At 52.6% G+C, this 26,224-nt stretch overlaps 2 protein-coding genes across 2 annotated transcripts in view; one reads left to right on the top strand and one right to left on the bottom strand.

Annotated features, from left to right (window-relative positions):
* Positions 1 to 1,520: 1,520 nt before the first annotated feature.
* nadk2 (NAD kinase 2, mitochondrial) lies at positions 1,521 to 20,647 on the top strand. Its single transcript, XM_070870467.1, has 4 exons — positions 1,521 to 1,590; positions 10,770 to 10,823; positions 15,187 to 15,310; positions 19,942 to 20,647. Exons 2-4 carry the CDS (start codon positions 10,799 to 10,801, stop codon positions 20,075 to 20,077), a joined length of 285 nt encoding a protein of 94 aa, XP_070726568.1. The 5' UTR covers positions 1,521 to 1,590; positions 10,770 to 10,798; the 3' UTR covers positions 20,078 to 20,647.
* A 2,660-nt stretch (positions 20,648 to 23,307) lies between these two features.
* The window catches only part of skp2 (S-phase kinase-associated protein 2, E3 ubiquitin protein ligase), a gene marked incomplete at its 5' end in the record, with an annotated part of 30,550 nt that continues 27,633 nt past the window's right edge, over positions 23,308 to 26,224 (bottom strand). Inside the window, 2 exons of the mRNA XM_070870466.1 lie at positions 23,308 to 24,068; positions 24,256 to 24,363. Of these exons, the coding sequence (XP_070726567.1) occupies positions 23,867 to 24,068; positions 24,256 to 24,363 (310 nt within the window). The remainder of the gene's footprint in view (positions 24,069 to 24,255; positions 24,364 to 26,224) is intronic.

Here is a 26,224-nt window from a genome sequence, read left to right as displayed (position 1 = left end):
AACCAAACTGGTAGCAATACGGTGGAGGAGGATTTCCTGGAGTGTATTAGGGATGGTTTTCTAGACCAATATGTCAAGGAATCAACTAGGGAGCTGGCCATCCTAGACTGGGTGATGTGTAATGAGAAAGGACTAATTAACAATCTTGTTGTGCGAGGTCCCTTGGGGAAGAGTGACCATAATATGGTAGAATTCTTTATTAAGATGGAGAGTGACACAGTTAATTCAGAAACTAGCGTCCTGAAGTTAAAGAAACTTCGATGTTATGAGACGTGAATTGGCTAGAATAGACTGGCAAATAATACTTAAAGGGTTGACAGTGGATAGGCAATGGCAAACATTTAAAGATCACATGGATGAACTTCAACAATTGTACATCCCTGTCTGGAGTAAAAATATAATGGGGAAGGTGGCTCAACCGTGGCTAACAAGGGAAATTAAGGATCGTGTTAAATCCAAGGAAGAGGCATATAAATTAGCCAGAAAAAGCAGCAAACCTGAGGACTGGGAGAAATTTAGAATTCAGCAGAGGAGGACAAAGGGTATAATTAGGAGGGAAAATAGAGTATGAGAGGAAGCTTGCAGGGAACATAAAAACTGACTGCAAAAGCTTCTATAGATATGTGAAGAGAAAAAGATTAGTGAAGACAAATGTAGGTCCCTTGCAGTCAGAATTAGGTGAATTTATAATGGGGAACAAAGAAATGGCAGACCAATTGAACAAATACTTTGGTTCTGTCTTCATTGAGGAAGACACAGATAACCTTCCGGAAATACTAGGGGACCGAGGGTCTAGTGAGAAGAAGGAACTGAAGGAAATCCTTATTAGACAGGAAATTGATGGGATTAAAGGCCGATAAATCCCCGGGGCCTGATAGTCTGCATCCCAGAGTACTTAAGGAAGTGGCCCTAGAAATAGTGGATGCATTGGTGATTATTTTCCAACATTCTCTAGGCTCTGGATCAGTTCCTATGGACTGGAGGGTAGCTAATGTAATCCCACTTTTTAAAAAAGGAGGGAGAGAGAAAACGGGTAATTATAGATCAGTTAGCCTGACATCAGTAGTGGGGAAAATGTTGCAATCAATTATTAAAGATGAAATAGCAGCACATTTGGAAAGCAGTGACAGGATCGGTCCAAGTCAGCATGGATTTATGAAAGGGAAATCATGCTTGACAAATATTCTAGAATTTTTTGAGGATCTAACTAGTAGAGTGGACAAGGGAGAACCAGTGGATGTGGTGTATTTGGACTTTCAAAAGGCTTTTGACAAGGTCCTGCACAAGAGATTGGTGTGCAAAATTAAAGCACATGGTATTGGGGATAATATACTGACATGGATAGAGAACTGGTTGGCAGACAGGAAGCAGAGAGTCGGGATAAACGGTCCTTTTCAGAATGGCAGGCAGTGACTAGTGGGGTACCGCAGGGCTCAGTGCTGGGACCCCAGCTATTTACAATATACATTAATGATTTGGACAAAGGAATTGAGTGTAATATCTTCATGTTTGCAGATGACACTAAGCTGGGTGGCGGTGTGAGCTGTGAGGAGGATGCTAAGAGGCCGCAGGGTGACTTGGACAGGTTAGGTGAGTGGGCTAATGCATGGCAGATGTAGTATAATGTGGATAAATGTGAGGTTATCCACTTTGGGGGCAAAAACACGAAGACAGAATATTATCTGAATGGCGGCAGATTAGGAAAAGGGGAGGTGCAACGAGACCTGGGTGTCATGGTACATCAGTCATTGAAAGTTGGAATGCAGGTACAGCAGGTGGTGAAGAAGGCAAATGGTATGTTGGCCTTCATAGCGAGGGGATTTGAGTATAGGAGCAGGGAGGTCTTACTGCAGTTGTACAGGGCCTTGGTGAGGCATCACCTGGAATATTGTGTTCAGTTTTGATCTCCTAATCTAGGACATTCTTGCTATTGAGGGAGTGCAGCGAAGGATCACCAGACTGTTTCCTGGGATGGCTGGACTGACATATGAGGAGAGACTGGATTGACTAGGCTTATATTCACTGGAATTTAGAAGAATGAGAGGGGATCTCATAGAAACATATAAAATTCTGATGGGACTGGACAGGTTAGATGCAGGAAGAATGTTCCCGATGTTGGGGAAGTCCAGAACCAGGGGTCACAGTCTAAGGATAAGGGGTAGGCCATTTAGGACTGAGATGAGGAGAAACTTCTTCACCCAGAGAGTGGTGAAACTGTGGAATTCTCTACCACAGAGAGTTGTTGGGGCCAGTTCGTTAGATATATTCAAAAGGGAGTTAGATGTGGCCCTTACGCCTAAAGGGATCAAGGGGTATGGAGAGAGAGAAGGAAAGGGGTACTGAGGGAATGTTCAGCCATGATCATATTGAATGGTGGTGCAGGCTCGAAGGGCCGAATGGCCGACTCCTGCACCTATTTTCTATGTTTCTATGACATGGTGTGAGTTAGGACAGGGGGTGATGGGTGAGCGGGACTGGGTTCGAGTTAGGGCACAGGACAGTGAGCACAGGGGGTGATGGGTGAGCGGGACTGGGTGTGAGTTAGGACACGGGGGCAGTGAGCACAGGGGGTGATGGGTGAGTGGGACTGGGTTCAAGTTAGGGCACAGGACAGTGAGCACAGGGGGTGATGGGTGAGTGGGACTGGGTGTGAGTTAGGACACGGGGCAGTGAGCAAAGGGGGTGATGGGTGAGTGGGACTCGGTGCGAGTTGGGACATCATCAACGAGCACAGGGGGTGATGGGTGAGCGGGACTTGGTACGAGTTTTCAATCACCTCGAGTTCATGGAGGGTGGAAGATGGGAGGCCGGCCAGGAGTGCGTTGGAATAGTTGAGTCTGGAGGTATGAAAGGCATGGCTGAGGGTTTCAGTAGCGGATGAGCTGAGGCAGGGGCAGAGATGTGCGATGTTACGGAGGGGGAAATAGACGTTGGGTCTTGGTGATGGAGAGGATACGTGGGGCATAATAGGACGCCGAGGTTGCAAACAATCTGGATCCGTCTCAGATAGTGGTCAGGTAACGGGATGGAGCCGGGGAATAGGAGGAGGCCATTCAGTCCCTCGAGCCTGTTACACAGGAACAGGAGGAGGCCATTCAGCCCCTCGAGCCTGTTACACAGGAACAGGAGGAGACCCATTCAGCCCCTCGAGCCTGTTACACAGGAACAGGAGGAGGCCATTCAGCCCCTCGAGCCTGTTACACAGGAACAGGAGGCCATTCAGCCCCTCGAGCCTGTTACACAGGAACAGGAGGAGGCCCATTCAGCCCCTCGAGCCTGTTACACAGGAACAGGAGGAGGCCATTCAGTCCCTCGAGCCTGTTACACAGGAACAGGAGGAGGCCCATTCAGCCCCTCAAGCCTGTTACACAGGAACAGGAGGAGGCCATTCAGCCCCTTGAGCCTGTTCTGCCATTCAGTGAGATCATGGCTGATCTGTGATCTAACTCCAGACACTCGCTTTTGCTCCATATCCCTTAAAGCCGTTGGTTAACAAGAAACAGTCTCAGATTTAAAATTAATTGATCTAGCATCAATTGCCGTTTGCGGAAGAGAGTTCCAAGCTACGACCCCCCTTTGTGTGTAGCAGTGTTTCCTCGTTTCACTCCTGAAAGACCTGGCTGTAATTTTTATGCCCCCCTAGCCCTAGAGTTCCCAACCAACGGAGATAGTTTCTCTCTGTCTATCCTATCTGTTCCCCTTAATGTCCGAAAACTTTGATCAGATAACCTTCTAAATTTTAAGGCAATACAACTCTAATTTGTGTAATCTCTCCTCGTAACTTAACCCCTGGAGTCCGGTATTGTCCTGGTAAACCCACGCTGCGCTCCCTCCAAGGCCAATATATCCTCCCTAAGGTGTGGGGCCTAAAACTGCTCACAGTGCTGGCAGTCTGACAATTTCGAGACGGTGGAGGGCTTGAGAGAAGTGGTGGTGAGGTAGAGCTGGGTGTCTCAGCGTACTTGTGGAAACTGATGCTGTGTGTTCGGATGATGTCACCAAGGGGCAACATGTAGATGAGAAATAGGAGGGGCCAAGGACAGATCCTAGGGGGACACCAGAGGTAACGATGTGAGGGAAGAGAACTCGCTGCTGGTGATTCTCTGGCTATGATTATAATACGTCCTGACTATACAGTATAAATGTACACGAGGCCCATACTTGAGAGAAGGTCACTCTGTGACCAGTTACCTTTATTAGCCAGCACTGAAATGATGAAGGTGGGTGGAGCTTCCCCTTTTATACCTGAAGGTCCAGGTTAGGAGTGTCTCCCACCTAGTGGTCAGTGTTCTCACGGTGTACAACTTAGGTCAGTTTATACATGGGTTACAATGCTAGTTGAATACATGACATCACCTCCCCCCCCAAAGTCTTATTGGGATCACAGGTTGAGTCTCTCTGGTGGTTTACGCTCCCTTGTAGAGCGCCTGAGTTGGGGCTCCGGTTGTTGGGCGCTGGCCTGAGTGTCTGCTGTTTGTGGTGCCTCAGGCCTGTCCGGACTGCCCACAGTGACTGGGCTCTCCTCCCTTTGGTTCCGGTATTCGGTTACTTGTGGTGGAATGGACTCTATATCGTGTTCTTCCTCTGCTTCTTCTATGGGGTTGCTGAACCTCCTTTTTGTTTGATCCACATGTTTGCGGCAGATTTGTCCATTGGTAAGTTTAACGACCAGAATCCTATTTCCCTCTTTGGCAATCACAGTGCCTGCGAGCCATTTGGGCCCTGCAGCGTAGTTGAGGACAAAAACAGGGTAATTGACATCAATACATCGCGCCCTCGCATTCCTGTCATGGTAGTGATATTGTGACTGGCGCCTGCTCTCAACAATTTCTTTCATGGTGGGGTGTATAAGGGATAACCTGGTTTTGAGCGTCCTTTTCATTAGCAGCTCTGCGGGTGGAACCCCTGTGAGCGAGTGTGGTCGGGATCTATTGGCCAACAGGAGGCGTGATAAGCGGGTTTGTAGGGAACCCCCTTGGATTCTGAGCATCCCCTGTTTGATTATCTGCACTGCTCGTTCTGCCTGGCCGTTTGAGGCCGGCTTGAACAGTGCCGTTCTGACATGGTTAATTCCATTGCCTGCCATGAAGTCCTGAAATTCAGTGCTTGTGAAGCATGGGCCATTGTCGCTGACCAAGATGTCCGGTAGACCGTGGGCGGCGAACATTGCCTGTAGACTTTCTACCGTGGCAGAGGATGTGCTTGAATTGAGAATGTCACACTCGATCCATTTGGAGTAGGCGTCTACTGCAACCAAAAACATTTTTCCCATGAAAGGACCTGCGTAGTCCACATGGATGCGTGACCAAGGCTTGGCGGGCCAGGACCAGGGGCTATGGGGGGCTTCCCTGGGCGCATGGCCCAGCTGGGCACACGTGTTGCACCTGCGAACACAAAGTTCCAGATCTGCGTCTATCCCTGGCCACCAAACGTGTGACCTGGCAATTGCCTTCATCATGACAATGCCCGGGTGCCCATTGTGGAATTCTCTGATGAACATCTCTCTGGGGCATGACTACTCAGTTTCCCCATAGTAGGCAATCGGCCTGAATCGAGAGTTCATCCTTGCGCCTGTGAAATAGTTTGAATTTCTCAGGGCATGCCCTGTACGCGGCTGCCCAGTCCCCATTCAAGACACATTTCTTGACTAGAGACAATAGCGGGTCTCTATTTGTCCAGACTTTAATCTGACGGGCTGTCACGGGTGAGCCTTCGCTTCCGAAAGCTTCAACAGCCATGACCATCTCAGCACCATGCTCGGTAGCCCCCTCAGTGGTGGCTAGTGGGAGCCTGCTGAGTGCATCGGCGCAGTTTTCAGTGCCCGGTCTGTGCCGAATTGTATAGTCATAAGCGGCTAATGTGAGTGCCCACCTCTGTATGCGGGCCGATGCGTTTGCATTTATGGCCTTGTTGTCGGCTAAAAGGGACGTTAGGGGTTTGTGATCAGTCTCCAGCTCAAATTTCCTGCCAAACAGGTACTGGTGCATTTTCTTTGCCGCATATACACATGCGAGCGCCTCCTTTTCTACCATCCCGTAGCCCCTTTCTGCCTGGGACAGACTTCTGGAGGCATAAGCTACTGGCTGTAACTGACCCTTGGCATTGACATGCTGCAACACACACCCGACACCATAGGACGACGCATCGCACGTTAACACAAGTTCCTTACATGGGTCATATAGCGTTAACAGATTGTTGGAGCATAACAAATTGCGTGCTCTATCAAAAGCCCTTTCCTGGCTGTCCTCCCAGACCCATTCGTGACCTTTGCGTAGGAGCACGTGTAGCGGCTCTAGCAGCGTGCTCAATTTGGGAAGAAAGTTACCGAAATAGTTCAGGAGCCCCAGGAATGAACACAGCTCCGTCGTGTTATGGGGTCTGGGTGCTCTCTGGATCGCTTCTGTTTTGGATCTGATCCCGTCTGCTGCTACCCTCATCCCCAGGAATTCTACCTCTGGAGCTAGGAAGACGCACTTCGCCTTTTTCATTTACAGCCCTACCCGGTCCAGTCTGTGTAGCACCTCCTCCGGGTTGAGGATGTCGTCTTGAAAAACCACCGTCCCTGGAATCGACTTGAGGAGGCTTTCCATATTTTGTTGGAAGATCGCGGCGGCCGAGCGAATCCCGAACGGACATCTGTTGTACTCAAACAACCCCTTGTGTGTCGTGATGGTGGTCATAGAAACATAGAAAATAGGTGCAGGAGTAGGCCATTCGGCCCTTCTAGCCTGCACCGCCATTCAATGAGTTCATGGCTGAACATGAAACTTCAGTACCCCATTCCTGCTTTCTCACCATACCTCTTGATCCCCCGAGTAGTAAGGACTTCATCTAACTCCTTTTTGAATATATTTAGTGAATTGGCCTCAACAACTTTCTGTGGTAGAGAATTCCACAGGTTCACCACTCTCTGGGTGAAGAAATTCCTCCTCATCTCGGTCCTAAATGTCTTCCCCCTTATCCTTAGACTGTGACCCCTGGTTCTGGACTTCCCCAACATTGGGAACATTCTTCCTGCATCTAACCTGTCTAACCCCGTCAGAATTTTAAATGTTTCTATGAGGTCCTCTCTCATTCTTCTGAACTCCAGTGAATACAAGCCCAGTTGATCCAGTCTTTCTTGATATGTCAGTCCCGCCATCCCGGGAATCAGTCTGGTGAACCTTCGCTGCACTCCCTCAATAGCAAGAATGTCCTTCCTCAAGTTAGGAGACCAAAACTGTGTATACTACTCCAGGTGTGGCCTCACCAAGGCCCTGTACAACTGTACCAACACCTCCCTGCCCCTGTACTCAAATCCCCTCGCTATGAAGGCCAACATGCCATTTGCTTTCTTAACCGCCTGCTGTACCTGCATTCCAACCTTCAATGACTGATGTACCATGACACCCAGGTCTCGTTGCACCTTCCCTTTTCCTAATCTGTCACCATTCAGATAATAGTCTCTGTCTCTGTTTTTACCACCAAAGTGGATAACCTCACATTTATCCACATTATACTTCATCTGCCATGCATTTGCCCACTCACCTAACCTATCCAAGTCACTCTGCAGCCTCACAGCATCCTCCTCGCAGCTCACACTGCCACCCAACTTAGTGTCATCCGCAAATTTGGAGATACTACATTTAATCCCGTCGTCTAAATTATTAATGTACAATGTAAACAGCTGGGGCCCCAGCACAGAACCTTGCGGTACCCCACTGGTCAGCTTCTTCAACTCACTCGCCACCTCCTGGGTCATGTAAGCTGAGCACCGGCACAATCGGGCTCGCCCAGTCACTGAATTCGACTGGCGAGATGATGCCTTCCCTCAACAGGCGGTCCAATTCGCCTTCTATCTTTTCCCGCATCACGTACGGCACCGCTCTGGCCTTGTGGTGTACTGGTCTGGTGTCCGGGTTTATGTGAATCACTACCTTGGCCCCCGTGAAAGTGCCAATGCCGGGTTGAAATAGTGAGTTAAATTTGTCCAGGATCTGTGAGCATGATACTCGCTCCACAGAAAAAATTACATTGACATCGCCCCATTTCCAGTTCATGACAGCAAGCCAACTCCTCCCCAGTAGTGCGGGACCGTCCCCTGGGACAATCCAGAGTGGCAACCTGTTCTCCGAATCTTTGTGGGTCACGACTACCTAGCACCGGAATGATCTGCTTTGTATATGTCTGTAGCTGTGCGTCAATCGGCAATAATTTGGCCTCCTGGCCTTGGACACCCACAACCTTTCGAACTGTTTGATACTCACCAGGGGCTGGCTGGCCCCCGTGTCTAGCTCCATTGATACTGGGATGCCATTGAGGAGCACTTTCATCATTATCGGTGGCGTCCTGGTGAACTGTATACGTGCTCCACATGAACTCGCTGAACTTCAGCTTCCAGTGATTTCCCCCAGTGTCCATTTGGCCTCGTAGGGCTCACATCGGGCCCATCCTCATCGTACATCAACCTGGCTGCAGGCTTCCTGCACATACGCGCCAAGTGACCGCTGACGTTGCAGTTTCTGCAGGTATATTGCTGATACCTGCAAGCTCTGGCTGGGTGTTTCCCTCCACACCTCCAGCATGAGCCGTTGTTGGAAACAAAAAGTCCATTACCAGTCGATCGTCTCTGTAACTGTCCTTACTTGAGGCCAATTCACTAAATATATTCAAAAAGGAGTTAGATGAGGTCCTTACTACTAGGGGGATCAAGGGGTATGGCGAGAAAGCAGGAATGGGGTACTGAAGTTGCATGTTCAGCCATGAACTCATTGAATGGCGGTGCAGGCTAGAAGGGCCGAATGGCCTACTCCTGCTCCTATTCTATGTTTAAGCGCACCATTAACAGGTGTTGATGGCCCCATTACTGGCCGCATTGTCCCTTGCGATGGCATGAATCACCGTTCAGCTAGCCATTGTCTCTGTTGAATTGCCCCTTTGGGTTCGACTACATGCTCGGGTATGTCCGATTGCCCCTGTCTGCCTGGAGAACTGTGTGCCGCGTTAACAATGATGACTCCCTGTCCATTTGCTGCATTTAAACCAAGATTTTTGTCAAACATCATTCTGGTCTCTTCCTCCCCTGAGATAAATGTCTGGGCCATCAAAGCCGCCGTTTCCAGGGTCAAGTCTTTGGTCTCAATCAGTTTCCTGAAAACCGATGCCCTCAATAAAATAGTCTCTCAGCATCTCCGCTCTGCTTGTATCTGGGAACTTACATCGGTTCACCAGTCGCCGGAGATCTGCCACGAAGTCTGGAACACTTTGCCCTTCTCGCCGCCGGTGTGTGTAAAACCGGTGTCTCGCCATGTGCATGCTGCTCGCCGGTTTAAAGTGTTCCCCGATCAACTTACTGAGCTCTTCGAACGTCTTGTCCGCCGGCTTCTCTGGCGCTAGAAGGTCCTTCATCAGGGAGTACGTCCTGGATCCACAAACCGTCAGGAGATGAGCCCTGCGTTTGTCGGCCGAACCCTGTCCCAACCATTCCTTAGTGAGGAAACTTTGCTGTAGTCTCTCAATAAAGTCGTCCCAATCATCACCAACACAGTACCTCTCTTCTGTGCTGCTAGTGGCCATGCTCGCGTGGTTTAAATCCCAGTTTCTCGTCGCCAATAATATGTCCTCACTATACAGTATAAATTCACACGAGGCCCATACTTGAGAGAAGGTCACTCTGTGACCTGTTACCTTTATTAGCCCGCACTGAAGTGATGAAGGTGGGTGGAGCTTCCCCTTTTATACCTGAAAGTCCAGGTTAGGAGTGTCTCCCACAAGTTCACCACCTAGTGGTCAATGTTCTCACAGTGTACAACTTAGGTCAGTTTATACATGGGTTATAATGATAGTTAAATACATGACAGATTATATAGATAAGAATGGAACCTGGCGAATGCAGTCCCATGGTGGAGAGGTGTTGCAGTAGGGTGGGGCCTGGTGGCTGGATGTCGGGCCTGGGTTTGGGGCTGGATCACGGGCCTGGGTTTGGGCCTGGATATCGGGTCCTGGGTTTGGGCCTGGATGTGAGGCTTGGACCCCCTCGGGCCTGGGTTTGGGTCTGGATGTGAGGCTTGGACCCCCCCTCGGGCCTGGGTTTGGGCCTGGATGTGAGGCTTGGACCCCCCTCGGGCCTGGGTTTGGGCCTGGATGTGAGGCTTGTCCCCCCCCTCGGGCCTGGGTTTGGGCCTGGATATCGGGTCCTGGGTTTGGGCCTGGATGTGAGGCTTGGACCCCCCTCGGGCCTGGGTTTAGGCCTGGATGTGAGGCTTGGACCCCCTCGGGCCTGGGTTTGGGTCTGGATGTGAGGCTTGGACCCCCCCCCCGGGCCTGGGTTTGGGCCTGGATGTGAGGCTTGTCCCCCCCCTCGAGCCTGGGTTTGGGCCTGGATATCGGGTCCTGGGTTTGGGCCTGGATGTGAGGTTTGGACCCCCCCCGGGCCTGGGTTTTGGGTCTGGATGTGAGGCTTGTCCCCCCCTCGGGCCGGGATGTGAGACCTCGCCCCCCCTCGGGCCTGGGTTTGGGTCTGGATTTGAGGCTTGTCCCCCCCTCGGGCCGGGATGTGAGGCCTCGCCCCCCTCGGGCCTGGGTTTGGGTCTGGATGTGAGGCTTGTCCCCCCCTCGGGCCTGGGTTTGGGCCTGGATGTGAGGCTTGGACCCCCTCGGGCCGGGATGTGAGGCCTGGCCCCCCTCGGGCCTGGTTTGGAAGGGGAAGGGTTTCGTGGTGCAGGGCCTGGCCTTGGTGAGGGCACTCCCATCAGAGAGTCTGGCACTAACCCTCCGTCTCTGTCCTTTAGCTAAACAAAGGAGCAGCGTGGATCTGCCCATGGATCGAGAGTTTGTGCAGCGAGGTGAGTGTGAGAGAGAACTCTGCCACCCTGGTACAGCAGGTAAAAGAAAGACTTGCATTTATATAGCACCTTCCCCTCAGGGCGTCCCAACTGAAGTAGATTTGAAATGTTGGTCATCGTTGCAATTTTTTTTGTTCTCGGGTTGTGGGCGTTGCTGGCAAGGCCGACATTTATTGCCCATCCCTGATCGCCCTGGAGAAGGTTGTGGTGAGACGCCGCCTTGAACCGCTGCCATACGTCTTCTCTGTAGCAGTGTTTTACAACTGAGTGGCTCGCTGGGCCATTTCAGGGGCAGTTAAGGGTCAAGCACATTGCTGTGGGTCTGGAGTCACATATAGGCCCAGACCGGGTAAGAACAGCAGATTTCCTTCCCTAAAACACATTAGTGAACCCTCAGTACTGCCCCTCCGACTGTTGGACGCTCCCTCAGTACTGCCCCTCCGATAGTGCGGCGCTCCCTCAGTACTGCCCCTCCGACTGTAGGGCGCTCCCTCAGTACTGCCCCTCCGACAGTGCGGCACTCCCTCAGTACTGCCCCTCCGACAGTGCGGCACTCCCTCAGTACTGCCCCTCCGACAGTGCGGCACTCCCTCAGTACTGCCCCTCCGACAGTGCGGCACTCCCTCAGTACTGCCCCTCCGACAGTGCGGCACTCCCTCAGTACTGCCCCTCCGACAGTGCGGCACTCCCTCAGTACTGCCCCTCCGACAGTGCGGCACTCCCTCAGTACTGTCCCTCCGACAGTGCGGCACTCCCTCAGTACTGTCCCTCTGACAGTGCGGCACTCCCTCAGTACTGTCCCTCCGACAGTGCGGCACTCCCTCAGTACTGTCCCTCCGACAGTGCGGCACTCCCTCAGTACTGCCCCTCTGACAGTGCGGCTCTCCCTCAGTACTGCCCCTCCGACAGTGTGGCACTCCCTCAGTACTGTCCCTCCGACAGTGCGGCACTCCCTCAGTACTGCCCCTCCGACAGTGCGGCACTCCCTCAGTACTGCCCCTCCGACAGTGCGACCCTCCCTCAGTACTGCCCCTCCGACAGTGCGGCGCTCCCTCAGTACTGCCCCTCCGACAGTGCGGCGCTCCCTCAGTACTGCCCCTCCGACAGTGCAGCACTCCCTCATTGCTGCCCTCCGACAGTACAGCACTCCCTCAGTACTGTCCCTCCCCAACATAACAACATAAGAAATAGGAGCAGGAGTCAGCCATTTGGCCCCTCGAGCCTGCTCCGCCATTCAGTAAGATCATGACTGATCTGATCCTGGCCTCAACTCCACATCCCTGCCCGCTCCTCTTAACCCTTCACTCCCTTATCGTTCAATCATCTGTCTGTCTCCACACCCTGGGATGTAAGCCGTCAGGTCCAGGGGACTTGTCCACCTTTAGTCCCATTATTTTACCAAGTGCTATTTCATCAGTGATAGTAATTGTATTAAGTTCCTCCCTCACTATAGCCCCTTGATTATCCACTATTGGGACGTTTTTAGTGTCTTTAGTGAAGACCGATACAAAATATTTGTTCAACGTCTCTGCCATTTCCTTGTTCCCCATTATTAATTCCCCAATCTCATCCTCAAGGGGACCAACATTTACTTTAGCCACTCTCTCCCTTTTTATGTACCTGTAGAAACTCTTACTATCTGTTTTTATATTTTGTGCTAGTTTACTTTCATAATCTATCTTCCCCCTCTATCATTTTTTTAGTCGTTCTTTGCTTGCTTTTAAAAATGTCCCAACGCTCTGGCCTCTCACTCGTCTAGGCCACATTGTATGCCCGTGTTTTCAATTTGATACCCTCCCTTATTTCCTGAGTTAGCCACGGATGGTTATCCCTTCTCTCAGTCTTTCCTTCTCATTGGGATATATTTTTGTTGCGATTTATGAAATATCTCCTTAAATGTCTCCCCCTGCTCTTCAACCGTCCCACACTTGAGTCTATTTTCCCAGTCCACTCTAGCGCACTCTGCCCTTATACCTTTGTAGTCTCCTTTATTTAAGACGAGGACACTGGTTTGAGATCCAACTTTCTCACCCTCCAGCGGAATTTGAAATTCAACCATGTTATGGTCACTCATTCCTAGAGGATCCTTTACTAGATTATTTATTAATCCTGTCTCATTACACAGGACCAGATCTAAGATAGCCTGCCCCTGGTTGGTTCCCAACGTACTGTTCAAGGAAACTATCCCAGATACACTCCATGAACTCTTCCTCAAGGCTACCCTGGCCAATTTGCTTTGTCCATTCAATATGAAGATTAAAATCGCCCATGATTATTGCCATTCCTTCATTACAAGCCTCCATTGTTTCTTGATTTATGCTCCGTCCAACAGTGTAGCTACTGTTAGGGGGCCTATAGACTACGCCCACCAGCGACTTTTTCCCTTATTGTTCCTTAACTCCACCCAAACTGATACAACATCTCGATCCTCTGAGTCAATATCGTTTCTCACTAACGCACTGATCCCATCCTTTATTAACAGAGCTGCCCCACCTCCTTTTCCTTTCTGTCTGTCCTTCCGAATTGTCAAATACCCCTGAATATTCAGTTCCCAGCCTTGGTCACCTTGTAACCACGTCTCTGTACTGGCTCTCACATCATACCCATTTGTATCTGTTTGTGCCTTCAACTCATCTATTTTGTTACAAATGCTGCGTGTGTTCAGATAAAGAGCTTTTAAATTTGTTTTTTGTACCATTTTTTCCTGCTTTGACCCCACTGTCTGATTCACCTTTATGTTTATATATTCTATCCCTTCATTCCCCCCCGAGCTACCCTGCTCTATTGCCTTCTCCTTCTCCTTTGACTTTTTAAATTCCCACTCACTTGAACCCCCCCCAATTAGTTTCAAGCCCTCTCTACAGCCCTAGTTATTTGATTGGCCAGGACCCTAGTCCCAGCACGGTCTAAGTGGAGCCCGTTCCAACGGAGCAGCTTCCCCTTAGCCCAGTACTGGGGCCAGTGTCTCAGGAACCAAAACCCATTTCTCACACACCAGTCTCTGAGCCACGTGTTTAACTCTCGGAACCTGTTTACCCTATGCAAATTAGCTCGTGTCTCGGGTAGTAATCTAGTGATTACTCTTGTGGTTCTGCTTTTTAATTTGGCCCCTAGCTGCTCACACTCCCTCAGCAGAACCTCTTTCTTTGTCCTACCGATGTCGTTGGTACCTACGTGGACCATGACAACTGGATCTTCCCCCTCCTACTCCAAGTTCCTCTCCAGCCCAGAGGAGATGCCCTTAACCCTGGCACCGGGCAGGCAACATAGCCTTCTGGACTCACGCGCTCGGCTGCAGAGAACAGTATCTATCCCCATAATACTGTCCCCGACCACTACAACATTTCGTTATCTTCCCCCAACTTGAATGGCCCCCTGTACCACGGTGCTGTGGTCAGTTTTGCTCATCCTCCCTGCAGTCCTTGCGCTTGTCCACACAGGGAGCAAGAAACTCCAACCTGTTCGACAAGAGCAAGGGCTGAGGCACTCCCTCAGTACTGCCCCTCCGACAGTGCGGCGCTCCCTCAGTACTGCCCCTCCGACAGTGCGGCACTCCCTCAGTACTGCCCCTCCGACAGTGCGGCGCTCCCTCAGTACTGCCCCTCCGACAGTGCGGCGCTCTCTCAGTACTGCCCCTCCGACAGTGCAGCACTCCCTCAGTACTGCCCCTCCGACAGTGCGGCGCTCCCTCAGTACTGCCCCTCCAACAGTGCAGCACTCCCTCAGTACTGCCCCTCCGACAGTGCGGCACTCCCACAGTGCGGCGCTCCCTCAGTACCGCCCCTCCGACAGTGCGGCGCTCCCTCAGTACTGCCCCTCCGACAGCGCAGCACTCCCTCAGTACTGCCCCTCCAACAGTGCGGCGCTCCCTCAGTACTGCCCCTCCAACAGTGCGGCACTCCCTCAGTACTGCCCCTCCGACAGTGCGGCGCTCTCTCAGTACTGCCCCTCCGACAGTACGTCACTCCCTCAGTACTGCCCCTCCGACAGTGCGGCGCTCCCTCAGTACTGCCCCTCCGACAGTGCGGCACTCCCTCAATACTGCCCCTCCGACAGTGCGGCGCTCCCTCAGTACTGCGCTGGGAATGTCAGCCTAGATTTTTGTGCTCAAGTCTGCAACCCACAACCTTCTGACGGAGAGGGAGGAGAGAGTGCTGCCCATCGCAGCGGGGGGATGATTCCGGGCCTCCCTTGGACAGCAGGACGGTCATTTCTCAGCTGTATTCCTCTCTCTGCTCACCCCACCTGCACTGTCGGGGTGCCTCTCTCCGGAGTTGCTCCCTCCCCCTTGTTTCGATGCAGCGTGCTTTGATGTGATGATGATTAAGGGCTGAGGTTGACCTGAACTTTCCTTCCCCTGCAGTGACCAATCACTACAACCAGTCCTTGATATTCTGTCCTGAGGAACCCAAGATTTTCTTCAGCATCCGGGAGCCCATCGTGAACCGAGTGTTTACCAGCAGTCAGCACCGTGGATTCACCAGAAAGTGTGTATCTCTGTGTGTCTGATAGCAACCCGTCTATATCTTACAAACTTGGCTTTTTTTCTCAGCTTCTTCCCATTATAAATTCCTGTGTCCGCATTTAAAATGGCATTTTCCTATGTAAACTTGTCATGCTATAATTACACAATCTGGCCACTGGGTGATGCTGTGCCCAATCTCTGCACATTTTCAGTGTCATAAGAACATAAGAAATAGGAGCAGGAGTCGGCCATTCGGCCCCTCGAGCCTGCTCCGCCATTTAATACCATCACGGCCTGATCATCGACCTCAACTCCACTGTCCTGCCCTGTCCCCACATCCCTTGATTCCCCTAGACTCCAAAAATCTGTCTATCCTCAACCGAATATACACAAAGATACAGCATCCACAGCCCTCTGGGGCAGAGAATTCCAAAGATTCACCACCCTCTGAGTGAAGAAATTCTTCCTCATCTGAGTCTTAAATGGCCGACCCCTTATCCTGAGACTGTGCCCCCTGGTTCTAGACACCCCAGCCCGGGGGAGACAGCCTCTCAGCATCTCCTGTCAATCCCCCTCAGAATCTTGTATGTTTCAATGAGGTCACCTCTCATTCTAATAAAGTCAAGAGTGTCGGTCCATTCTACACAATCTCTCATCCCAGGAATCAATCTAGTGAACCTCCATTGTATGCCTCCAAGGCAAGTATACCCTTCCTTAGATACGGAGACTGGAACTGTGCACAGTACTCCAGGTGTGGTCTCACCCAGGCCCTGTACAATTGGAGCAAGGCTTCCTTACTCTTATACTCCACCCCCAGCAATAAAGGCCAACATGCCATTAGCCTCCCGTATTGCTTGCTGTACCTGCATGCTCGCTTTCTGTGTTTCTTGCACGAGGACACACAAATCTCTCTGAACACTGACAGTTATAAGATATTCTGTTTTTCTGTTCTTACCAAAGTGAATAACCTCACATTTCCCACAATATACTCCATTGCCACTTCACTGCCCACTCTCTATCTATATCCCTTTGCAGACGCTCTGTGTTCTCCTCACAGCTTACTGTCCCACCGAGCTTTGTATCGTCAGCAAACTTGGATACATTACACTCAGTCCCTTCATCTAAGTCATTAATATGGATTGCAAATAGCTGGAGCCCCAGCACTGATCCCTGTGGTACCCCACTAGTTACAGCATGTCCAACTACTGACTTGTTTTATGTTCAGCTAGGTTTCATTTTTAAATGAACATTGGCGGAAGGGTGGAGAACCAGAGGAGACATTTAAGGTGATTATCAGAGAGTCCAAAGGCGGCACAAGGAAAAACGTTTTTTACACACGAGTGGTTAGTACTTGAAGGAAAAAGAATTACAGTGCTACTGGGAAAAGGGCAGGGGAGTGGGGCACTCTTGCAGAGGGCCAGCACAGGCTCGACAGGCCGAATGGCCTCCTTCTATGGAGTATAAAAGCAGGGAAGTCTTGCTACAGTTATACAGGGTATTGGTGAGGCCACACCTGGAGTACTGCGTGCAGTTTAGGTTTCCATATTTACAAAAGGATATACTTGTTTTGGAGGCAGTTCAGAGAAGGTTCACTCGGTTGATTCCGGGGATGAGGGGGTTGATTTATGAGGAAAGGTTGAGTAGGTTGGGCCTCTACTCATTGGAATTCAGAAGAATGAGAGGTGATCTTATCGAAACGTATAAGATTATGAGGGGGCTTGACAAGGTGGATGCAGAGAGGATGTTTCCACTGATGGGGGAGACTAGAACTAGGGGGCATGGTCTTAGAATAAGGGGCCGCCCATTTAAAACTGAGATGAGGAGGAATTTCTTCTCTCAGAGGGTTGTAAATCTGTGGAATTCTCTGCCTCAGAGAGCTGTGGAAGCTGGGACATTGAATAAATTTAAAACAGTGATAGACAGTTTCTTAACCGATAAGGGAGTGAAGGATTATGGGGAGCGGGCGGGGAAGTGGAGCTGAGTCCATGATCGGATCAGCCATGATGGTATTAAATGGCGGAGCAGGCTCGAGGGGCCGGATGGCCAACTCCTGCTCCTATTTCTTGTGCCTGCCCCGAAACTGCCGCTGGTGGTTAGTTATTCTTTTGTTAGCGATTTGTGTTGTGGGGGTATGGGCAATTTTCTTGGAATATTTTTGTGAATTTTGGGGTTTTCCCTCCCCTCCCAAGGCCTCCCTTGGAGCGTTCCCGGCCCCGGACTTTCGTTGGTGAGGTTCCTGTTTTTGCGCTGCGAAGGTTCTCCATTTAAATAATAACTTGCTCTTTGATTTGTTTTCTGCCACTTTCTCTCACTTTCCAACATTATACTCCGTCTGCCAAATGTTTGCCCACTCACTGAGCCTGTCTGTGTCCTGGTCGATTAGACGGATCGGGCCAGTGTCACGAGAGGTATTGTACCCAGCACTGCGTCTAAGCACCACCACAAAACCCAACCCGAGGATCGCGAGTGGACCTCCCTGCTCCGCGGCAAAACCCGGAGCGAATAGGACCCGAAAATTCAGGCCAAGACTTCTCGACCACTGCCCGATTGAACCCTTCATCATTTTATCGACCTCACTGAGGTCACTGCTCAGTCTTCGCTTTAATCTTTCCTGTGGTTCGTCTCCCAGTGTCCCGGCCAAAACTCATCCCTCAACCGGCGATGTTGATAAAAGAGACCAGACAGCTCTCTGGACACATTTCACCCATTTTATTTTCGAAAATTCAGTTAGCAAATATTTCAGAAAGCATTTTTTGATTTGTGAGGAAAGGGTAACAGCACCACCCAGTGGCCATACTGTGCAGTTACAGCGTGACAGGTTTACATAGGAAAATCCCATTCTAAATGCACAAAGGAACTTATAATGGAAAAGATCGATATAAAAAGTGAGAGCAGGAAGTGCTGATAGACACAAGATTTTTAGTAAGGTGTAGATAGATTATTGACTAGCTTTATGTTCCCATGATCATCACCATAGGCAGTCCCTTGGATCGAGGAAGACTTGCTTCCACTCTTAAAATGAGTTCTTTGGTGGCTGAACAGTCCAATACGAGAACCACAGTCGCTGTCACAGGTGGGACAGACAGTGGTTGAGGGAAGGGGAGGGTGGGACAGGTTTGCCGCACGCTCCTTCCGCTGCCTGCGCTTGGTTTCTGCATGCTCTCGGCAACGAGACTCGAGGTGCTCAGTGCCCTCCCGGATGCACTTCCTCCACTTCGGGTGGTCTTTGGCCAGGGACTCCCAGGTGTCAGTGGGGATGTCGCACTTTATCAGGGAGGCTTTGAGGGTGTCCCTTGTAACGTTTCCTCTGCCCACCTTTGGTTCATTTGCCGTGAAGGAGTTCCGAGTAGAGCGCTTGCTTTGGGAGTCTCGTGTCTGGCATGCGGACAATGTGGCCTGCCCAGCGGAGCTGGTCGAGTGTGGTCAGTGCTTCGATGCTGGGGATGTTGGCCTGGTCGAGGACACTAACGTTGGTGCGTCTGTCCTCCCAGGGGATTTGTAGGATCGTGCGGAGACATCGTTGGTGGTATTTCTCCAGCGACTTGGTCCCATCAAGGGGTATGGAGCAAAGGTGGGTAAATGGAGTTGAGATGCCAACCAGCTGTGGTGTAATGGGCTGGTGAAACACGCTCGGGGGGTCGGTATAGGAACACTTGGGAACAGGAGGAGGCCATTCAGTCCCTCAGACCTGCACCTTAACTCCATATCCCTTGGTACCTTACGCAGCAAAAATCCAGCAATCGCAAATCCTGAAAGCTGCAATTGGCCCCTGGTGTCCACAGCTTTTGGGGGGAGAGAGTTCCCGATTCCCACGGCCCTTTGTGTGAAGAAGTGCTCCCTGACATCACCCTGCACGGCCGGGCTCTGATTTTAAGGTTCTGCCCCTTGTTCTGGACTCCCCCCACCAGAGGGAACAGTTTCTCTCGATTTCCCCCCCCCCCAACAACCCCTTCAATCATCGTAAACACCTCGCTAGCTCACCCCATAATCTTCGATACAAGCTCAGTCTGCAACGTGCCGCCCTCATTTAAACCCTTTAGCTCTGGAACATTGTGGTGGAGTAGAATGTCCCGCTTGTGGCCGAGTCATCAATGGTGCAACGAGGGGGGGGTTTAGCAGTTTGAAGGCTGCGTGTAGCATTGTGAGTGAGCTGAGTTCCTAACCTCCTCTCTCCCCCCTCCTTGTCTCTCCCTCTCTCTATCTCCTGTTTCTCTTCCTTCGTCCCCTCTCCCCTTCCATCCTCTCCCTGTGTCACTCTCTCTCTTCCCCCCCACTCCCCCTTGCTCTGTCTCCTCCCCCCTCCCCTCCTCTCCCTGTGTCACTCTCTCTCTTCCCCCCCCCACTTCCCCTTGCTCTGTCTCCTCCCCCCTCCCCTCCCCTCCTCTCCCTCGCCTCTTCCCCCCCCCCCATTCCCCCTTGCTCTGTCTCCTCCCCTCCCCTCCTCTCCCTCGCCTCTTTCCCCCCCCCACTCCCCCTTGCTCTGTCTCCTCCCACCTCCCCTCCTCTCCCTGTGTCACTCTCTCTTCCCCCACTCCCCCTTGCTCTGTCTCCTCCCCCCTCCCCTCCCCTCCTCTCCCTCGCCTCTTTCCCCCACTCCCCCTTGCTCTGTCTCCTCCCCCCTCCCCTCCCCTCCCTCGCCTCTTCCCCCTGCAGGATGTGCGTGAGGTCCAGGTGCTGGGACGCCTGTATGGTGGTGGATGGTGGGACATCGTTCGAGTTCAATGACGGTGCGATCGCCACGCTGACCGTGGACGAGGAGGACGCTCTGTGTACGGTGGCCCTGGAGTGAGCCCCTCCCCCGAGATCTGCGGTGGGATCGGACTGTGCCATACTACTGAGTGACGGGTGGTGGAGCTGTGTCCACTGCCGGTCCTGTGTGAGGGTGGCGGGGAATGTCGAGGGTTTGAGCTGCACTCGGTGCTTGGGGGGTAGGGTTCGGGGGCTGGGGGTAAAGAGAGGTTTATTTGTATTTTTTGTCACAGTTGTGGTGGGCTTCATCCCGAGAATCAAGTTGGCCACCAGTCCAGTCCAGTCAGCGCTCTGGGAGCTGCCCACCACAGGTTGGCACTGCCCTGGTCCATGCACTGTGCCCCCCTCCCTCCAGGGCCCCCTGAGTCAGCAGCAAGTGCCCCACTGGGTCTGGATAGTCTGCCTTTCAATCCTGGCACACTGGTTCTCTCAGCTCCCCCGTCGGGCAGGGACTGAAATCTGCACATTGTATATCGGCGGGCTACAATCCTGGCCTCCTGTGGGGAACAGTGCCCCTCCAGAGGCAGAGGCAGTGTGTGTGTGATGCGAGTGTGTGTCTGCGTCAATACAATCCAATGTGAAGTAACAACCAATAAACTTTTAAACCTCCTCCGATGCCTTCTGTAGTGGAGTTGGACATGGTCAGGTGTTTCAGTGCTGTACTCGGAGAGTGTAGGAGGCCATTCGGCCCATCGAGTCCGCGCCGGCCCCTGACCGAGCGAGGCCCCTCGCCTCCATCGGCCCCTGACCGAGCGAGGCCCCTTGCCCCTGATCCCCCCCCCCGGCCCCTGATCCCCCCCCGGCTCTGTGACCGAGCGAGGCCCCTTGCCCCCCCCCCCCCCGGCCCCTGATCCCCCCCCGATGACCGAGCGAGCCCCCTCGCCCCCCCGGCCCCTGACCGAGCGAGGCCCCTTGCCCCTGATCCCCCCCCCCGGCCCCTGATCCCCCCCCGGCTCTGTGACCGAGCGAGGCCCCTTGCCCCCCCCCCCCCTTGCCCCCCCGGCTCTATGACCGAGCGAGCCCCCTCGCCCCCCCTGCCCCTGACCGGCTCTGTGACAGAGTGATCCAATGCCCCACAGCCGTGTACATTTTTCCATTTCATGTATTTATCCAATTCTCTTTTGCGGTGAAAACCGGCTTTTCTGATCTGTCAAGTTTCTGGCCGGACAGATCCTCCGCAGATCGGGAGCAAGGACATTTACACAAGCAAGATTTATCTATATCTTGCCCAAACTCTCGCGTCTGACAGAAGCAGGCACATAGCCCACTGTTACAGCTATGTGTTTTAAAACACACAAAAGCATTGTAAAATAAAGTTATAAAAACATGTTATTTTAAAACCCTTCCAATATGGCAAGTTTATTTTAAAGCATAATTTAAAAAAAACATTTTTAAATCGGGAAAAATATATTTTTTAAGTCCGTAAACTTTAATTTAAATGAATAAAAGTACGTTGTGCATTTTTTCTATCTTTTATTATTGGTTATTAGTGTTGGGGAGATATAATAATACCAACTTACGGAGTTGCCATTATTGTGAATGAGAATATACTGTACCTGATTGGCTGCCCAGAGCCATGTGACTCCAGCACTGCACAGCACGTGTCCTGACATGCACGCACTGCGATGTGCAGTCAGGGGAGGCCTCGGGACCGGGAACTCGCGTGAGCGCAGCAGGAACAGGTAGGTGCGCATCTTTTTTCTAAAATCTATTTGAACGCCGGCGGGAAGGAGAAGGTGGGACTTGTGGGCCAGTGCTCCCACCACATTCCCGATCACAATAACTCGCTGCGTGAAAACCACTTCCTCCCATCACTCTGGTTCTGTTGCTCAGACTGATCATCCATCTTCCTATCTGTCTGTGATGGGTGCGTTGGTCAGGATCACGGCCTGCATGTCATTGTGGAGCATCACAGGCAGTCCCTCGGGATCGAGGAGGACTTGCTTCCACTCCCAAAGTCAGTTCTCTGGTGGCTGAACAGTCCGATACGGGAACCACAGACCCTGTTACAGGTGGGACAGACATTCGTCAAGGGAAGGTCTGTGGGGCTGGTTTGCCGCGCGCTCCTTCCACTGCCTCTTCACGCTCTTTGCGTCGAGACTCGAAGCGCTCAACACCCCGCCCTCCCGGATGGACTTTCTCCACCTCGGACGGTCTGCGGCCAGGGGCTCCCAGGTGTCAGTGGTGATGTCACACTTTACCAGCGAGGCTTTGAGGGTGTCCTTGTAACGTTTCCTCTGTCCTCTCTTGGCTTGTTTACCGTGAAGGAGCTCCACATAAAGCATTTGCTTCGGGAGTCTCGTATCTGGCATGTGAACTATGTGGCCTGCCCAGCAGAGCAAGCGGCTCACTTTTGGGGGCAGCCGAAACAGAGGACGCTCCATCATCCCTCGCGGTTAACAGTGTCGAAGGCCTTTGTAAGGTCAAAGGCGGCCATCTACAAACATAGAAAGTAGGTGCAGGAGTAGGCCATTCAGCCCTTCGAGCCGGCACCGCCCTTCAATAAGATCATGGCTGAACATTCCCTCAGTACCCCTTTCCTGCTTTCTCTCCATACCCCTTGATCCCGATGAGGGTTGGTGCTGTTCCCTGCATTTCTCTTGTTGTCGCGTCGTAAAAATCATGTCTGTTGTGCCCCGATGTGGACAAAATCCGCACTGTGACTCGAGGAGGACCTCCTCAGCCACAAGGAGCTACCCCAGAGAGCTGTGGAGACTGGGTCATATATATTTAAGACGGAGACAGACAGATTTTTGAGCAAGAAGCGAGTCGAGGGTTATGGAGAGCAGGCAGGGAAGTGGAGCTATCCATGATGGTATTAAATGGCGGAGCAGGCTCGAGGGGCCGTATGGCCTACTCCTGCTCCTATTTCTTATGTTCTGTACTCCTGAGCACACAGCACTGGGAGTAATTCAGAGATTACTACCGTTGAGGTCCTGATTTTTAACTTCCTTGCTAGCTCCTGAAACTTATCCTTCCTGTTATTGGTTCCCACATAGACCATGACCTCTGGCTGTTTCCCCTCCCCGAATATACCCCACATCCCCCTCCCCCCGAGTACTCCCCGAATATTCCCCACATCCCCCTCCCCCACCTCCCCGAGTACTCCCCACATCCCCCTCCCCCACCTCCCCGAGTATTCCCCACATCCCCCTCTCCGAGTATACCGCACATCACGCTCGCTCTCTTTGACCCCAGACAATGGATGTCCTCACTTATAAACATTAACGCTACTCCACAAGGTTAGAGTTCAAAGACATTTATTGACTTTGAGGAAATAATTTCAAGAACCATTACCACGAATAATGCCACGTGTACAAGAGGCAGAGAGGGAGCGATTCACAGCCTCGGGTCCGACTCGGGCCATTGTGAGGCCTGCATGTCAACCCTTTGTCAGGCAGCCAGAGGGAAAGAAGGGATAATGTGCCTGTGTCAAAGTATGACTCCATCCCATTACTCAATTTCAGTTTTAACAAGAATAATGTGGCGCGCACTCCTGAATTTTCCCAGTCTGTGGCCGGTGCCACACAAGGCTGGAGCTCAGTGCCGGTTCCGTGGCTCACTGACTGACCATTGCCAACACAAACTCACTTCGAAGCTTAATAAGAAGTTAAGTGTGTGCTGACATAGGGTCCTCTTCTGGGATCTGATCTTTAACAATCGGGTCCCTGCCTCAGTAAATGTTCCCCTTTCAATCTCTCTGCTCCCTGGAGTGACATCACCTTATCCCGAAGCTGCCTGTGCCTGGATACCGAGGGTGGGGTGACGACAGAGCGCACTGTCCCTGGACATGGTACTGGCCCAGTGACTGTGCATGGCAGGGCGATGCTCACAGGCTATGTAACTTGAGCTGACACACCATGCCCCAGATAGTGTTGGTCTGGCCGCTGCCGTGTGTGGGCCGCGCGATGGTGGTGAGGGGAAAGCTGTTGATGTTAATCCGAGGGATGATGTCCTTCACGTTGACCGCACAGTCTCGCAGCAAGCCATAAATGTTCAGGGTTTTCAGTGTGGCGATCTCCCCCAGGTCCCTGTGCACAAAATCAGCAGCATTGTTAAATAACAGGCAATACGGTACAACACCAATAAACACCACGGCAATACGGTAAAGCACCAAGCCCGGGGCAGCGTGAGGGGGGGGGGTGAAGGGGAGGGGGGAGCGAGACTGGCCGAGGGTGCGCTAGGGAGGGGGACACGGAGACACGCCCGGATACTTACACGAGAGCTGCCACTGGGATCTCGTGGCACCTGCTGAGTCCCAGGTGCTGCAGGTGGGAGAGGCGCTGAAGAGCAGGGAGGCAACTAGCCGTCAGCATTGTACTGTCACTGCAGAGAGAGAGAGAGTGTTAGAGCGGGGGGAGAGGGAGAGTGTTAGAGCGGGGGGAGAGGGAGAGAGAGTGTTAGAGCGGGGGGGAGAGAGAGAGAGAGAGTGTTAGAGCGGGGGGAGAGGGAGAGTGTTAGAGCGGGGGGAGAGGGAGAGAGAGTGTTAGAGCGGGGGGGAGAGAGAGAGAGAGAGTGTTAGAGCGGGGGGAGAGGGAGAGAGAGAGAGTGTTAGAGCGGGGGGAGAGGGAGAGAGAGTGTTAGAGCGGGGGGAGAGGGAGAGAGAGTGTTAGAGCGGGGGGAGAGAGAGAGAGTGTTAGAGCGGGGGGAGAGGGAGAGTGTTAGAGCGGGGGGAGAGGGAGAGAGTGTGTTAGAGCGGGGGGGAGAGAGAGAGAGAGAGTGTTAGAGCGGGGGGAGAGGGAGAGAGAGTGTTAGAGCGGGGGGAGAGAGAGAGAGTGTTAGAGCGGGGGGAGAGGGAGAGAGTGTTAGAGCGGGGGGAGAGGGAGAGAGTGTGTTAGAGCGGGGGGGAGAGAGAGAGAGAGTGTTAGAGCGGGGGGAGAGGGAGAGAGTGTGTTAGAGCAGGGGGAGAGAGAGAGAGTGTTAGAGCGGGGGAGAGGGAGAGAGAGTGTTAGAGCGGGGGGGAGAGAGAGAGAGAGAGAGTGTTAGAGCGGGGGGAGAGGGAGAGAGAGTGTTAGAGCGGGGGGGAGAGAGAGAGAGAGAGAGAGTGTTAGAGCGGGGGGAGGAGAGGAGAGAGAGTGTTAGAGCGGGGGGGAGAGAGAGAGAGAGTGTTAGAGCGGGGGGAGAGGGAGAGAGAGAGAGTGTTAGAGCGGGGGGAGAGGGAGAGAGAGTGTTAGAGCGGGGGGAGAGGGAGAGAGAGTGTTAGAGCGGGGGGAGAGAGAGAGAGTGTTAGAGCGGGGGAGAGGGAGAGTGTTAGAGCGGGGGGAGAGGGAGAGAGTGTGTTAGAGCAGGAGGGGGAGAGAGAGAGAGTGTTAGAGCGGGGGGAGAGGGAGAGAGAGTGTTAGAGCGGGGGGGAGAGAGAGAGAGAGAGTGTTAGAGCGGGGGGAGAGTGTTAGAGCGGGGGGAGAGGGAGAGAGTTAGAGGAGAGTGTTAGAGCGGGGGGAGAGGGAGAGAGTTAGAGGAGAGTGTTAGAGCGGGGGGAGAGAGAGAGAGAGAGAGTGTTAGAGCGGTGAGAGAGAGAGCACGGGGGGAGAGAGAGAGAGAGAGTGTTAGAGCGGGGGGAGAGAGAGAGAGAGAGAGCACGGGGGGAGAGAGAGTGTTAGAGCGGGGGGAGAGAGAGTGAGTGTTAGAGCGGGGGGAGAGAGAGAGAGTGTGTGAGAGCAGGGGGAGAGAGAGTGTTAGAGCGGGGGGAGAGAGAGAGTGTGTTAGAGCGGGGGGAGAGAGAGAGAGTGTTAGAGCGGTGAGAGAGAGAGCACGGGGGGAGAGAGAGTGTTAGAGCGGGGAGAGAGAGAGAGAGCACGGGGGAGAGAGCGGGGGGAGAGAGAGAGTTAGAGCGGGGGGAGAGAGAGAGAGAGAGCACGGGGGGAGAGAGTGTGTTAGAGCGGGGGGAGAGAGAGAGAGTGTGTTAGAGCAGGGGGAGAGAGAGAGAGTGTTAGAGCGGGGGAGAGAGTGTGTTAGAGCGGGGGGAGAGAGAGAGTTAGAGCGGGGGGAGAGGGAGAGAGAGAGCACGGGGGAGAGAGAGTGTTAGAGCGGGGGGAGAGAGTGTGTTAGAGCGGGGGAGAGGAGAGAGAGAGAGCACGGGGGGAGAGAGAGTGTTAGAGCGGGGGGAGAGAGAGTGTTAGAGCGGAGAGAGTTAGAGCGGGGGGAGAGAGAGAGAGAGAGAGAGAGAGTTAGAGCGGGGAGAGAGAGA

Source organism: Pristiophorus japonicus, unplaced genomic scaffold, assembly GCF_044704955.1.
Source record: "Pristiophorus japonicus isolate sPriJap1 unplaced genomic scaffold, sPriJap1.hap1 HAP1_SCAFFOLD_1433, whole genome shotgun sequence".
Lineage (NCBI taxonomy): Eukaryota > Metazoa > Chordata > Chondrichthyes > Pristiophoridae > Pristiophorus > Pristiophorus japonicus.
The sequence above is the reverse complement of the archived record's forward strand: the minus strand, read 5'-3'. Positions and strand labels throughout refer to the sequence as shown.

Bases quoted from the DNA above. Each gene is read 5' to 3' on its own strand.
- nadk2 (XM_070870467.1), top strand. From the start codon at position 10,799: ATGGATCGAGAGTTTGTGCAGCGAG. The intron at 10,824-15,186 runs GTGAGTGTGAGA...CTTCCCCTGCAG, and splicing joins TCGAGAGTTTGTGCAGCGAG to TGACCAATCACTACAACCAG. The intron at 15,311-19,941 runs GTGTGTATCTCT...TTCCCCCTGCAG, and splicing joins CACCGTGGATTCACCAGAAA to GATGTGCGTGAGGTCCAGGT.